The sequence below is a fragment of the Euleptes europaea genome, chromosome 15, assembly GCF_029931775.1.
Source record: "Euleptes europaea isolate rEulEur1 chromosome 15, rEulEur1.hap1, whole genome shotgun sequence".
NCBI classification, from domain to species: Eukaryota; Metazoa; Chordata; class Lepidosauria; order Squamata; family Sphaerodactylidae; genus Euleptes; species Euleptes europaea.
Window position 1 is genome coordinate 49,895,528 of NC_079326.1, and position 15,821 is coordinate 49,911,348.

At 46.3% G+C, this 15,821-nt stretch overlaps 1 protein-coding gene across 1 annotated transcript in view; it reads right to left on the reverse strand.

Annotated features, from left to right (window-relative positions):
* Positions 1-434: 434 nt before the first annotated feature.
* CD28 (CD28 molecule) overlaps positions 435-15,821 on the reverse strand; it is a 52,100-nt gene continuing 36,713 nt past the window's right edge. Inside the window, exons 3-7 of the mRNA XM_056861213.1 lie at positions 13,499-13,600; positions 12,017-12,086; positions 4,247-4,606; positions 2,448-2,554; positions 435-575 (exon numbers count right to left, since the gene is read on the reverse strand). Coding sequence (XP_056717191.1) covers positions 435-575; positions 2,448-2,554; positions 4,247-4,606; positions 12,017-12,086; positions 13,499-13,600 — 780 coding nt within the window. The remainder of the gene's footprint in view (positions 576-2,447; positions 2,555-4,246; positions 4,607-12,016; positions 12,087-13,498; positions 13,601-15,821) is intronic.

Consider the following 15,821-nt stretch of genomic DNA (forward strand, 5'->3'; position numbering starts at 1 on the left):
AACCCAACAGGGACGTTCCCCCCAACCCCGGTGGAAGCACTTCTATGGGCTGCACACCATGTTTTCATGGGCTGCACCCATGATGGGCTGCACCCACGTTTTCACCAGCATAAGTTCACGCCAGAAAGTGTGGGCTTTCCCGTGCCGAAAGGGCTCAGGGAGCTATCGCCAGCCACATCCCTGGGCATACCCCCTTTGGCACTGGTGCAAGCCCCTGCACCGGAGGTGTGCCAGTGTGCGTTGCTGTGCCAGCTCCCCTGCATGGTGCGGCCATGCTGCTCCCTGGCGTCAGCATAAGTGCCCAGCGCAACTGGCACGGTGTAAGGTCACCGGCGTAAGTGCCCTGGCGCAAGGGGCATTTATGCCAGCGCTGGGGTCATGCCGCCTCCTCAGCACTTTCGACCCCCCCTTGTGGATTGCACTGTAAGTCATCATCATGGTTCCCAAAAGCGATAAGTGGTATAAGTCCTTGCAGGGACACTGGGTTGACTGTTCCTCTTCTTTGGACTGTTAACTTGCCAGGAAATCATGTTGTGATAATCCTTTTGAGGGAGCCTCTTCTTCCTGTTTCTCACCTGCCAAGAACACACATGGGCTATTTATGCAGGAGTATTTAGCCTCACAATCCCTGCTGGACTGCTTCGAGGTGTCCTTTGCATTACTCATGATTTTACAACCTTTAGAAGTCACTTTGCTCCCGCCTCATTCTTTCCCCGCAGTTCTAGGATGCTGTTTTATAACAAATTTAAATTCTGCTTCGAGGCAAGAGCGAGGCAAATCCCCACCATTTCCATGCATAGTCCTAATTTCAGGGTTTCTCTCCCCATGCACATTCTGGCTTCTCCCTCCCACATATCTGTTCCTCCCATCCAACCCCTTCCCTCAAAGCGAAGCACAAAAGAGGGAGTGAAACTTTCATGAAATGTGCAGGGAAACACCAACCGAAGAGAGGCTGGAAGGCAGCTCCTGGCAGGGAGCTGTTGAAGAAAGGAGGGGAGGAATACCCAGCTCTGCAAAAGCACACATACAGACAGGGAGCAGTCCCTTTAAGAGCTGACCCACACCCTCCAAGTAAACTGCAACAAGGCTGGAATTTCAGGAGGAGGGACTCCGAAGCTCCGTGATTCACTGGCGGTGCACAATTCATTACAAGGAATTTCTTTGGAGGGGGGAGCCCTCATGCATATGATGCTTGAGAATTCGGATCAGAAAACTGTGCAGCAAACCAAACACAAAGTTCCCCTGCATAAATGACCATGAACACATGAAGCTGCCTTATACTGAATCAGACCCTTGGCCCATCAAAGTTGGTATTGTCTTGTTCTTGTTTGGAGGTTCTAGCAGGGGAGCTCAGCTATCATATACCATTGACCGAAGAACAGTACACTTCTTCTATCTGGGATGGTCGTCCTCTTCCACCGAGCACGCAGCTTCAGGAGGTACGCACATGGAGCGATGGGGGAGGTAGGGGGCACCCGCCTAGCCAGCCAGATCAGCCGAATCAACCCTGGTGATCAATGGGGTGGCAGATGTCGCAGCCAGATCGCCCTCACATCCATGGTATTGTCTACTTAGACTGACAGTGGCCCTCCAGGATCTTATGCAGAGGTCTCTCACGTCACCTACTTGCCTAGTCCCTTTAACTGGAGATGCCGGGGATTGAACCTGGGACTTTCTGCATGCCAAGCAGATCTTATACCACTGAGCTGTGGCCCTTTCCCCAAAGAGAAATTGATAGGAAAATATTACTTCTGCACAAGGAATGAATGAGCTGCTTAGCACATTATAAAAGATGAAGATAGTACCCTGTGCAAGCATCAGGTTGTTACTGACCCATGGGGTGGCATCACATCCCAACATTTACTAGGAAGACTATGTTTACTGTGGGGAGGGTTGCCATTGCTTTCCAGTGTGGTGTAGTGGTTAAGAGCAGGGGTTTGGAGTGGTGGACTCTGATCTGGAGAACCAGGTTTCATTCCCCACTCCTCCACACAAAGCCAGCTGGGTGACCTTGGGCTAGTCACAACTCTCTCAGCTCAGCCTACCTCACAGGGTGTCTGTTGTGAGGAGGGGAAGGGAAGGTGACTGTAAGCCGGTTTGATTCTGCCTTAAGTGGTAGAGAAAGTCGGCATATAAAAACCAACTCTTCTTCTTCCTCTTCCCCAGTCATCTACATTTTACCCCCTGCAAGCTGGGTACACATTTTACTGACCTCGGAAGGATAGAAGGCTGACTCAACCTTGAGCCAGCAACCTGAAACCGACTTCCGTCAAGATCGAACTCAGGTCACAAGCAGAGCTTTGACTGCAGTAAACAGACTTGCCTGTAGACATCCTGTTTCCATACGTCTAGGTACTGTGCAAAGGAGGGACCTCACCTAACTGTTACACCCCTGCATAGAAGCGTCAGCAAGGTACTGACATACTAGGAAACAAAGTGATTCTTACCCGACAGTAGACTAAAGCTCCTGTTACTGCCACGCTGTAACAAGCGATAATGGCAAGACCAGCTGCCATAGCACCAGAATATTCTGGCCGTTGTTCCCTCTGAAGTTCTGGGGAGAGAGGAAAGAAAACGAAGCTTCAGAGATGCCTGTACGCACCCGAGCCTTAATTTGTGCGTTACTATGAGCGCATCTGATGAACGAGGAAAGAAACAAATGACTAGAAGAGACCAGCTGTTTGGGAAACGGGGCTGATATTGGAGACAGGTCCCTGGCAAAGAAGGTATCTCTGTGACCGATGGAGCAGTTAAAAACTAATTTCATTAGCAGACAGGTAACATTTCCAGAAATTCTGAAGCTGGGTGGGGGGAACCTCCTTTCCCCCAGGTAGGTTGGCAACCCTAGTTGACACTGTGGACCTTAAAAGACAGAAATTGTTGTATAATGTAGCCTCCTCTAACTCAGTGGTTTGTTTTTTAATGCTGGGAAATCCAGAACAGAAAACTTGATTTTGGGGTGGGGGGAATATAACAAATACTTAACTAATAATTTTCCCCTGGGCCCTGAATTGTCCTGGCTTGTGTTTGAAGAGTTCATGTAGGCTAGGGTTGCCAGACTTCTGGCGGAGGCAGGAGATCCCCTGCTTTGGGCCCCCTCCCCCCAGAGTGACATCATCACATCGACAATGATGAGGGAGACGCTCTGATATATGGGCAAAAACTCTATGGTAGAAGCTGTTTTTATCATAGAGTTTTTGCCCATATATCAGAGCGGCTCCCTCGTCGTTGTCGATGTGATGATGTCACCTCCAGAAGTGACGTCATTGCAGTTACAAAAGTGAAACTAGTTTTCCTCCCATTGTCACATAAGGCCTGTGGGCACTAAGGCCTTCTGGGTTAATCAATTAAAAAGGGCATTCTCCTCTTCTAGATGCTAAGAGGACAGCAAAATAACAGACTTGTACACTACCTAGCAGAGGCGGGGCTTGGACACCCATCATTAAGGTTGTCAACCACCAGGTACTAGCTGGAGATCTTCTGCTATTACAACTAATCTCCAGAGAATAGAGATCAGTTCCCCTGGAGAAAATAGCCACTTTGGCACTAAGACTCTATAGCATTCAAGTCCCTCCCCTCCCTAAACCCTGCCCTCCTCAGGCTCCGCCCCCAAAACCTCCCGCTGGTAGCAAAGAGGGACCTGGCAACCCTAACTATCATGCTTGGTCCTCAGATCTGGGACTGTGCTCTCTGAGATCCCACACCATTCTGTGGGTGACATCTGAATTCTTCAAAGGCTTCACATCGCATTCCTCCCCCTTTGCTAACTCCACTATACTTTTACAACCTGACAGTCCCTTCCTTCCGAAGAGCCTTTAGGCTCACCCGTTTAAATGCTGCACCCTCAGCAGTATTAAATTGAAGAAATGGAAATCTACCTTACTCTGACAGACTTTGCCCATGCAATTCAAAGAAAATTGACACATTATCTCATAAGATGATGGAATGCCCCCTCAATGCCTCTCACCACCGAGATAAATGGATCACCCCCATACTGGCGAGAATTCCTGCCCCCATAACAAGAGACAAAATTGTCCCCTTTTTTGCTGATAGATAGAGACCCAAATATAACACTGGCCGTGGCCAAATATCTCTCCATCATATTTTTCCTCTAAGAAATAACTGCTCGGGACCTACGGGTCATAGGAGCAAAGAAGGAATGGAAAGGAAAGGATTCACATCTCTAAGCAGAAGCAGTGGCTTGACAATATGCATGAAAGTTTTTTGGTTTCGTGTGGGGGGGTACCTTCTTTCACATGGATGACGGTGCCATTGCCCTCGCTGTGGTGATACGGCGCTGGGTATATGACCTCAATTTTGCAGAGGTAAATATCCGTATGAGCGACACTCAAGTTGAACAAGTTGAACTTCACCGCTGTCGTGTTGGCCTCCGCACGGCAACTGATTTCGCTCTTGCTGTCGTTGTATTTCTGAAAGGTCTTATTCCAAGTAACGGAGCACACCTCCACATTTCTGGCTGTCCCTTTAAACATGGAAGCTTTGAATGTCTTCATCTCTGGGCTGTTACAGGTGTAGCTGCAGAGGACGGTAGCGCTTTTGTTCTCTGCCACGAGCAGCGAAGGCTGTACCACTGAAATGACCTTTTCTGGAAGGGAGAGGATAGAAGCAGGATGTGATAAGAAGAACGTAAGCAAAGCCACACTGGATCAGACCAAGGTCCATCAGGTCCAGCAGTCTGTTCACACAGTGGCCAACCAGGTGCCTCTAGGAAGCCACTAACAAGACGAGTGCAGCAGCACCATCCTGCCTGTGTTCCACAGCACCTGATATAATAGACATGCTCCTCTGATCCTAGAGATAATAGGTATGCGTCATGATTAGTATACATTTTTACTAGTACCCTTGAATAGTCCTCTCCTTTGTGAACATGTCCACTCCCCTCTTAAAGCCTTCCAAGTTGGCAGCCATCACCACATCCTGGGGCAGAGAGATCCACAATTTAACTATGCTTTGCACGAACAAATACTTCCTTTTATCTGTTTTGAATCTCTCACCCTCCAGCTTCAGCAGATGACCCCGCGTTCTAGTATTATGGGAGAGGGAGAAAAACTTCTCCCTGTCCACTCTCTCCAAACCATGCATAATTTTATAGACCTCTATCATGTCTCCCCTTAACCGCCTTCTTTCCAAGCTAAACAGCCCTAATCAGTCCTGGCTCTAGGAAACCAAAATTGGCTGGGGAAAGATGAAGATATTATGTATATCAGGAAGATAGTGTGCCTTTTTTTTAGTTGGGACTGTTTTGGGGTTGCCAACCTCCGGGTGGTGGCTGGAGATCTCCCGCTATTACAACTGATCTCCAGGCTACAGAGATCAGTTCCCCTGGAGAAAACGGGCTGAGAAGGAAGTTATAATGCGAGAGACTGCTGAATAAAATTACCTCACAAGGCAATGTTATGAAAGGCCTATATCAACATTATCTGTTATGAATTTGATAAGGATTAAAGAATATTAAATGAAGAAGTCATTTCATGAAACCAGCATAGAACATTGACTGAAGAAGTTATTTTCCTGTACCCAGGAACTTGTTAAATGAACACTACCTGTGGAATTTTCAACCTGTATTTGTGGGATAACAAGATTTTGAATATTAACTTGTCACTTGAATGTGTGTGACTTACCCACAATCTGTATTTGTTGAATTTTCTCTTAGTAGTCGTACTGAACACTACCTGTGGAATTTACAACCTGCATTTGTTAGAGAAATATTTTGAATAGTAACTTATTAATTGAAGGTGTTTGATTTATCCAAAATATGAATTTGTTAAATTTTCTGTTAGTATTTGTTTATTTTGGAACTTAACCTGGTGAATTAAGAACCTGTATTTTTTGGGGGGTTTGATTTAAAGAGATGGATGTCAGAAATCCACAATTGTAGTTAATGGTATTTTTTTATTTGAGGTACTACTATATGCTTTTGTACACCTGGAGAAAACGGCTACTTTGGCATCTGGACTCTATGACATTGAAGTCCCTCCCCTCTCCAAACCCCGCCCTCCTCAGAATTGTATCTGTATCTAGAGTGCAAAAAAATAATTAGGGTTGCCAGGTCCCTTAGCTCCATCAGCGGGAGCTTTTGGGGGGCATGGCTGGGGTGTGCAATGCAAGTGCGTGCCTGGCATGATGCACATGCACGCCCCGCACGCTGCGCCTATGCCCCGCACGCCCCGCACGCTGTGACTCTAGCAATCTCCACCGAAACTCTATGGTTTTCATAGCGTTTCGGCGGAGGTTGCTAGAGCATCTGCGTCCGGGTTTACCCGGAAGCGACATGGGCGCGGAGTGCAAGCCCATATGCACACATTGCCTGCCAACCCTCACCTGATCGGCGGGCAGCCGGGTGGATTGGCAGGATTTTGCCCACCACCAACGAGCACTTGGCAACCCTAGCAAAAATGGAGTTAATGAAAGCATCTTAAATAAGCATGTTAATTCCAAATGTACCCATTGGAGAATATTTAATAGTAAACTGGTACAGAAATGCAGGTCAGGGCTTTGGAATTACTAAGGAGTGCTTCCTCAGAGTAAAATGTTTTCTCTATTAAATGCATGAGAATCAGGCTTCAGTCGTAATTAGGGTTGCCAACTGTCAGGTAATGAAAACCAAATCAGACACCTCTATACACTTATCATAAGATGAGAAATTCAGTATAGGAATAGCTATGAGCAATGCCAACAATATTCTGGCTATATATTCACAGTACGTGGTAATATACCCACCAATGACATATATTCCCAACAAGCATATGTATTTATTCCTTTTCCATGTAAAATTTCTCCAAAGCACAAGTTCACAACAATTCCTATGTAAGGTAAGTATGGAATAAAGTCAATTGAAATGTCTTTAAAGATGTACTTCTTTTCTTTGCAGCAGTTGATTAATTGCAGGAGAAGACGATCGTTTCAAGGCACACAGCCCAATTCTTCCTCAGTTCTTCAAGATTATATTGCGTGCAATTATTCATCATCATCCATAGTCTCAGGTTTCAACCGAATAACCCATTTATGAATAAAATATACTATACTTCCCCAACAGAGGTAAGTAGAAGGATACCATCCATTACAGGTAAGGATCCTAGTGGCATTACTGGCATTACTGTCAGGTAATGGCAGAAGATCTCCCGCTAATTCAACTGATCTCCAGCCGATAGAGATCAGTTCACCTGGAGAATATGGTCGCTTTGGCAATTGGACTCTATGGCACTGAAGTCCCTCCCCAAACCCCACCCTCCTCAAGCTCCACCCCAAAAACATCCCGCTGATGGTGAAGAGGGACATGGAAACCCTAGTCGTAATGTATATTTACGGCCTGTTCTGTGGGTCTTAAAAGCTAAACCTGCCGTCCCCTCCGTCTCCTGCTCTTACCATGCATGCGGCTGGTTCACCGAAATTTGTAATCTAAACACAAAGTAACTTTTCTGGCACTTACCCTGCCTCCGAGTAGTATGTCTGCATTTATTTTTAGACCAGGAGTTCAGGAACTTGCTGCCTTGGCCAAAACCCGAAGCCGCCAAGTTAGCAAAATTGGAATTGAGCGCTACAGATGGGGGGAAAGGGCGACCTCCCTGCAATGTTTATGCCTGCCAGAAAAGGCGGATGGCCTCAAATTCTCTCCCCGGTCTGTTTCTCTTGAGCTGGTTCAGAAACAATAAAACAGCCACGGCATCTATGAGGTCTTGCAAGAATGAAGTTCTTCCTTGATGGAGTTAAAGCAGGCCTTTCCCATAAATTAAATTTAAGGGCTTCTGTCTAGGGTTGCCAACCTCCAGGTACTAGCTGGAGATCTCCTGTTATTATAACTGATCTCCAGCCGACAGAGATCAGTTCACCTGGAGAAAATGGCCGCTCATCATCCTGTATGACACTGTGGCCCACCGGTTCCTCTATGCCACAATGGCCTGACATGCAGGGGTGGAGGGAAGTGAGGTGGGAGGGAGGGAGTCAGCCTGCAGCGTATTCCTGGATTTCTAAATCACCTGAACCAAAACAAAGGGGATGTGCTTAATTATACAGTGGATCTTTTTCCCAGCCTCGTTCAAATGATCACCAAAGGTGATTGAGAACAATTAAAAACTTTTATACTCACTTTAAAAAAATTAAAAGTTATTCAAGGAGCTTGTAATTAATACACAGTTAGATTGGATTATATTTGCATAAACTCGTTTGTAAACTATCCTTTTTACGTGAGGAAGTAGTTTTGTTGCAATTAGGCAAAAACCTCTGAACTTAAAAATAATTGTGCTTATTCCACACCTGCATTTCTGAAATTACTCTTTGATACATAATAAACAATAGAGAGACAACAGGGCCGGCAGCCATGATGGTTGGTTACAAGGAAATCACTGGCTTTCTATTTGTTTCTTGGGACCTCCTGTCTGGAAATTCAGTAGCACGTGCCCCCAGCAAAGAAGTCTGTCTGTGCCCCCTGCTGAAGAACTTCAAGCAAGTATTTGACAGAACTGGGATTTGAACGTGGGCCCCACTTCAGCGGTGAATTTGCTGCACGACAAAGTCTCTCCTTTGGCCACAATGGTCATAAAATACTTAACATGATCATAGATTATCATCATTACTTTATGCAACCAATGCTTATTCCCTCTCTGGAGGTGCAGCCGTGTTTTTATGGTATCTCACACTGCACAGTTTTATCAAGTCACCGTGCCATTACCTGGCAGTTGACTCTCCTGGGAGTAAGCGCCACTGTATAGACTTGAGTAGGATTCTGAGTACACCTGCTCTGGGGTAGTCAAGAATTTTAACTCGGTTAGATAAAAGGAACAGAAGCAGATGAGCTCGTTAAAAATATATACTAATCAAGCATAAATTCACACAAAACCCTTAAACGGGAGAGAACGCAAGGAACCAAAATGAGTTCGTGTCAAAAACTCCAACCGTCATTTCCAAAAGCAATAGCTTTTAATAACATCAGCAGGGGAGAGCTCAATAAATGGGAATGGATCTTTTGTTTCTTTTCTCTCGTCAATATTTATATGATGCTGCCACTTAGAACCTAGCTGAGAAGGTAAATTCACACATAAGTGACTTGAGGAATTTAAGATCCCATAAAGATAATTTCTTCCATTCTAATGTGTCCCTAGAAACAATGTGAAGATTATGGCAGCGCAGCCTTCGTTTTCGAGAGGTGATCATCGGGGAAGGGAAGCTAGTTATGTGAGAGAATAAATCTGAATCTGAAAGATGTCCCAAAATCTAACAGTTCGTAAATAAATCATGGCTTGTATCACTGGATCCAGTGATGCGTGCGGGGAAAGGAATATTTAGCATAATTCCACTCGCGCAAGAATAGAGCAAGGACAGAGAGCGCTTGAATATTATGTTTGTGCTTGTGAAACGGGGGAATAGACAACAAGTAGTTCACATGATTTAGTTGGTTTTTGAACAGGATCAGAAAAAATAGTCTGTGCTCTGTCTTGTGCACACGGGAAAGGTAGTATGGATACAATCGCTTTCACTTAGTACACGCAAACATGATGGAAACTTTTAGTGCTTCTTCTTGCACAAGAACAATCACATGCAGGGAAACGTTCTGCAGGATCAATCCCAAATCTGTTGCTCAGAATCTGCTTTTAAAAAATTATTTATTTTTTGCCGTCAAGTCACAGCTGACTTATGGTGACTCCGTTGGGTTTTCAAGGCAAGAGACAAACAGAGGTGGTTTGCTGTTGCCTGCCTCCGCATCGCAACCCTGGTATTCCTTGGAGGGCTCCCATCCAAATACTTGCCAGGGCCTACCCTGCTTAGCTTCTCAGGTCTGATGAGATCAGGCTAGCCTGGGGTTATCCAGGTCAGGTTTTAATTTATACCCAATAAATAATGGGCATCATTATCTAGAAACTTCTCATCACACCTCACAAGTACTGTAACCCAGCAACGTACTCGATAATTTTCAGTTTCTCAAAACAGAACTTACTGCCAACATTAACACTTCCAGTGGAAACTCTATTAAGGCAATTTTTTTATACAACATTAACAAAGGGTGCTCAGTATAAACGACACAACGAGGATAGAAAAGTCCAGAACAGAATTATTATTAACAGAAGAAAAAGACAAGGACATTAGCTGTGTATTCCTAAAGTCCTTATATGCCCAAGGAGTCCATTCCTGTTGGTATGTGGAATACAGAGATCTAAAAGAATGGCCAAATGCATTTGAGATCTTCATGCTGCTAATTGCTTGAATAGCCCAGACTAGCCCAAGATCATCCGTATTTGGAAGCTAAGCAGAGTTGGCCATAGTTGGAGGGGAGGCCACCAAGAAAGGCCTGGGTTCCCATGCAGAGAAAGACAATGGCAAACCACCTCTGCTCCTTGAGGGACCACATCATGCATGTACATACTTACCCTTCTAGAGCAAAGCTTCTTAAACTGTGGGTCGCGACCCCATATGGGGGTTGCATAACTGAATGTGGGGGTTGCAAACAATTTGGCAGCAGTAAATGGTAACATTATATGTATACCAGAGAATTGTTTTGAAATAATGTTCGTTACGATTTATTATCAGTAAATGTTTGGTTTGTATACCTATTTTATATACCTATATACCTGAGGTCGCGTAAAAATTTCTCGGGCAAAAAGGGGTCGCAAGTGGAAAAAGTTTAAGAAGCCCTGTTCTAGAGGAAGGAAAGGATCAGGGCCATTCAGCCTAGTCAGTGCAGGGTTTAAAGATGAAATGAAAGAGTCGCACCCTCCCTGCAGTAAGTGGGAGATCAGCCAGAGGTTTCTGCTGGCTGGGACATTGCAGGGGCTTCTGGGTAGGATCTATTGTTCCAGGTGGGGGTGTATTGCCTAATAGTCTATTGGCAGAGTCTGACCAGCCCTTGGCCAGAGTCAGATCAACTTGTATATGATTCCCATCCAGGCTGGTTGGAGGCTAAGACTGGGTTTGTTTTAGCAATGAAACTGCTTTTTTTCTAACAGTTAAGGCGGTTCCTCAGTGGAACAGGCTTCCTCGGGAGGTGGTAAGCGCTCCTTCCCTGGAGGTTTTTAAGGTTAGATGGCCATCTGTCAGCAATGCCTTAGGCAGATCATGAGAAGGAGGGCATCTTGGCCATCTTCTGGGCATGGAGTAGGGGTCACTGGGGATGGGAGGGGAGGTAGTTTGGAATTTCCTGCATTGTGCAGGGGGTTGCACTAGATGACCCCTGGAGGTCCTTCCAACTCTATGATTCTATGATGTGCCTTCAGGTTATTCTTCAAACAGATGGAATGAACATGAATGACATCCAAGATGTCATATTCAGGGAGGGTGCATTTAATATATCCTGAGCTGGATGGTCCAGACTAGCCTGATCTTATCAGATCTCGGAAATTATGCAAAGTTGGCCCTGGTTAGTACTTGGATAGGAGACAACCAAGGAAGTCCAGGGTTGCTATGCAGAGAGAGGCAAAGGCAAACCACCTCTGTTTGTCTATCACCTTGAAAACCCTGTGGGGTCACCGTAAGTCAGCTGCAAGTTGATGGCACTTTACACACACACACACACACACACACACACACACACACACATTTAATTTATACCCAGGGTTCTATTTCATTTAGATCAAACTTGAATTCCTTTGCAAGCACCTTGGTCCTATGCATGGTTACTCCAGAGTAAATCCCACTCATGAACACATGAAACTGCCTTCTACTAAATCAGACCCTTGGTCCATCAAAGTCAGTATTGTCTACTCTGACTGGCAGCAGCTCTCCAGGGTCTCAGGCAGAGGTCTTTCACATCACCTACCCGCCTAGTCCCTTTAACTGGAGATGCTGGGGGTTGAACCTGCGACCTTCTGTATGCCAAGCAGATGCTCTACCACTGAGCCACCGCCCCTCCCCTCATTTCTACGGCACTTACAGTGCAATCCAAAAATGGGTCAATAGGTTTAGAAGGGTGTGACTCTGTTTAGGATTGCACTGCTATTTTTTAGTTGAACGACACTTTGAGAGATTTTTCTCCCCTCTGGGATGTCATTGAAAATAAATGGTTTACCTGTTTGACTGGTGAGCTGAATGGCGTTGAGTGCTGTAAGGATCCACAGTATCATGATGGAAATGGCGGTCTAGAAATCTTGACTTCTCTGAACAGAGCCAAAGACTGCCACAGGGTAAAAACAAGTCTACCTGTCAGATGAAGATTCAACCTCTTCCTTTCTTTCTCATCTTTTCCTCTCTGCGCGACACAAAACGCAGAAGCGTCAAAGTGCTGGGTTACAAACAGGAAGCTGAGCTTTTTTTTTTTTTTTTTTTTTGATGACTACTATTTTATCTTTGTTTATTCTCCTTTTACTACAGCTCTGTTGTACAGAGAACCCCGTCTCTGTTTCAAGATCAGATAGCTTAATCGCTTCTTAACGTGATCCCATTCTGGTCTTCACAGGGAGGAAATGCTGGATCTTAAAACTGCTTTGAGTGTGTGTTTGGAAGCCTGCTAGAAACACAGAAACATAGAGCTGGAAGGGATCTCAAGGGTCATCTAGTCCAACCCCCTGCACAACGCAGCAAATTCACAACTACCCCCTCACTCCCCCAGTGACCCCTGCTCTATGCCCAGAGGAAGGTAAAAAACCTCCAGGATCCCTGGCCAATCTGGCCTGGAGGAAAAATCCTTCCAGACCCCAAAGTGGTGACATGCATGCAAGAAAGGGCCACGTGAGCCGAGCACTGATTCATCCCTTCCTACCCTCCCTCTCATTATCTCAGTTCACAGAACAGCACACTGATTAGAGCCAGTGTGTTGTAGTGGTTAAGAGCGGTGGTTTAGAGCGGTGGAGTCCATGTTGTCCTGGTGTCCTGAGAGCTGAGCATTTATGCCCTAATCAACTAGCTAGCAGCCCCTTACAGACATTCGGGGTATAATGCCCTAATCAACTAGCTAGCAGCCCCTTACAGACAAACAAGATATTCGGGGTATAAGTCTTGTTGGCCTCTGACACTGGACTGGAATCTAGCTTTTCTACTGTGGACCAGCACAGCTACCCTTTTATTCCTGTGGCCATTTATGCCCAGGAGGTTTTGCCTTGGATTTGCTGCTCTCTAGATGCACATTTTCCCCATCCAAATTCTCAAAATTCAGCAATAAGCCCCCATGCAGAGGATGGGGGAAATGTGCATCTAGAGAGCGGCAAATCCAAGGCAAAACCTCCCGTGCATAAATGGCCATCAATGTCTGTTCTTCCAAACGGGAGAGCAGCTCAAAGCAGGGATGCCTCCAGGTGGGACCTGGGGATCCCCCAGAATTACAGCTCATCTTCACATTACAGAGATCAGTTCCCCGTGGAGAAAAATGGATGCTTTGGAGGGTGGACTCTATGGCATTGCACCCCACTGAGTTCCATATCCTCCCCAGGCTCCGTCCCCAAATATCCAGGAGTTTCCCAACCTGGAACCAGCAACGCCATCCCCCGCCAGTAGCCAGGAGGATCTGGCAACCCTAGCTCAGAGGGAGACTTTGTCTGGGACCGTTCAGGCGCACTGTTTCCGAGCTCTTCATTTTCATGGGTGCGTTGTGCATGAGCGAACTTCTTGGAGATTCGATGGCTTTGCCTTTTTTGCTGGACGTGGTCCACCGTCTTTCCTGTAACAGAAAGCCAGGAAACCTGATAAATCCATTACCCTCAGCCTGCTAAGTACAAAGTCTGTGGTTCGCCTTCGTTTCCTACACAAAAACAGACGTTTCCGCACGACGTCGGTAACCTTCCTCGGCCACCGGTTTCAGCAAGAGCCTGCCAGCCCACCAGAGGGCAGCCTTCCTCCTTTCTCTCACCAGGGGAATTGTGGAAACACCTGCTGGCTTCTTAGCCAACAGATAGCAGCAAAGCTAAAGGCTTTTGGTTAGGAAGACGACGCATTCATTCATTCATTCATTCATGTCCTCCCTCGGTCGCAGGGCCTCATGAATAGCCTCTCGGGCTGCGGTTTCCTGGCTGCCATCTAATTACGCAGGATCTAAAGCGCTCGCTCCGGCTCTCCCTAACAAAAAGTTCAAAGTTTTGCAAATCACAGGACAGGGGCTTCCAAAACCGTTCAATTAAACCAACCGTTTGGCATGCTTCTCGTTCTCTTGAGTGCTCCCTGGAGAATAATGGCCGTGTAGCCATTGCGTTCAGTGGAGGGTTGTTTGGATCGTAAAAGCGCTGAACATCCTCGGTGCGGAACGGAGCACAGAAACTAGACACACACACACAACTTTGGTGCAGAGATTTTGTAGCACTACTATGCCCTGACCTGGAGATCCTAGGCTAACCTGATCTCAACAGATCTCGGAGTCTCCCTTAAGTGGTAGAGAAAGTCGGCGTATAAAAACCAACTCTTCTTCTTCTTCTTCTTCTTCCTCTAAGCAGGGTTGGTCCTGGTTAGCATTTGGATGGGAGGCTACCTGGGAAGTTTAGAGTCGCAACACAGTGGCAGGCAGTGGTCTTACAGGGGTCTTGCCCCGAGAGCATATACAGCCAGTGCTCCGCCAACTGCACTGGCTCCAGCTGGAATGTCAGATCAGGTTCAAGGTGCTGGTTTTGACCTTTAAGGCCTTACACAGTCTGGTATCTTCGGGACCGCCTGTCCTGGTATATCCCCCGAAGATCTTTACGATCATCTGATAATAATAATACTGGTGGTCCCTGGCCCTAAGAGTGTGCGGCTGTCCTCAACGAGAGCCAGGGCCTTTTCGGCCCTGGCACCGGCCTGGTGGACTGCTCTGTCCAGTGACATCAGAGCCCTGCGGGATCTTAAGGAGTTCCACAGGGCCTGCAAGACAGAGCTATTCCACCAGGCCTACGGTTGAGGGCAGCCACGAGTATCATCTTGCTGGCCTCCCTACCCCCCCTCCTTTTATTTTATTTTAAGTCAACTGAGAGGGTAACCTGCCGTCTATCTCGGGCGGCATGGGTGGAATTGGGAGTTTTGAAGTTTTAAATTGGGATTTTACTCTTTTAAATTTAAATTTAAATTTAGAATGGATGGTTAATTTTATTATCAATTGTTATTGATGTATTTTAAACGAGGTTACCCGCTCTGAGCCTGGCCTTGGCCGGGGAGGGCTGGCTACAAATCGCTAAAATAACTAAAGAAATAAACCACCTCTGCCTTGAAAACCCTATGAGGTTGCCATAAATCGGCTGTAACTTGACGGCACTTTCCACCGCCGCGGCCACTGTGCTTAGGGTTGCCAACCTCCAGGTACTCCTGCTAATTCAACTGATCTCCAGCCGATAGAGATCAGTTCACCTGGAGAAAAAAGGCCACTTTGGCAATTGGACTCTATGGCATTGAAGTCCCTCCCCAAACCCCACCCTCCTCAAGCTCCGCCTCAAAAACCTCCCACCAGTGGTGAAGAGGGACCTGGCAACCCTAACTATGCTAGAACCTCATACCCTACAGCAATTGAGAGTCCAGGGTGGGGGGGAGGATCTTATGTCCTGGTTACACCCCCATCCTCATGCCAAGGAGTATGTTCTGCACACAAGAACAGTTCTGCACAGCTGAAGGTTCTCCTCGGCTTGCTGCATGCTGGATTCATTTACTCTGCCCCATGCTGGATTCTGAAGCTGGCTTCTTCGTAAACTAACCATAACTGTTTCCTTCTTTTTCTAAAAAAAAAAAAATGGAATGCATGTGCTCACAGTGGATCTGTTTGTACTTAGGATAGCAGAAATGCAACTCAGGCAGTTTCAACAAAAGAAAACATCTGAATAAGGGGTGGCGGAAGTGAACGTTGGCATTATCTGCATGCACGCACATGTGTGCTTGAGATGTGGTTTTCCGAGTTTCTCCAGGGAACCCTTTTCCCATCAAATTTA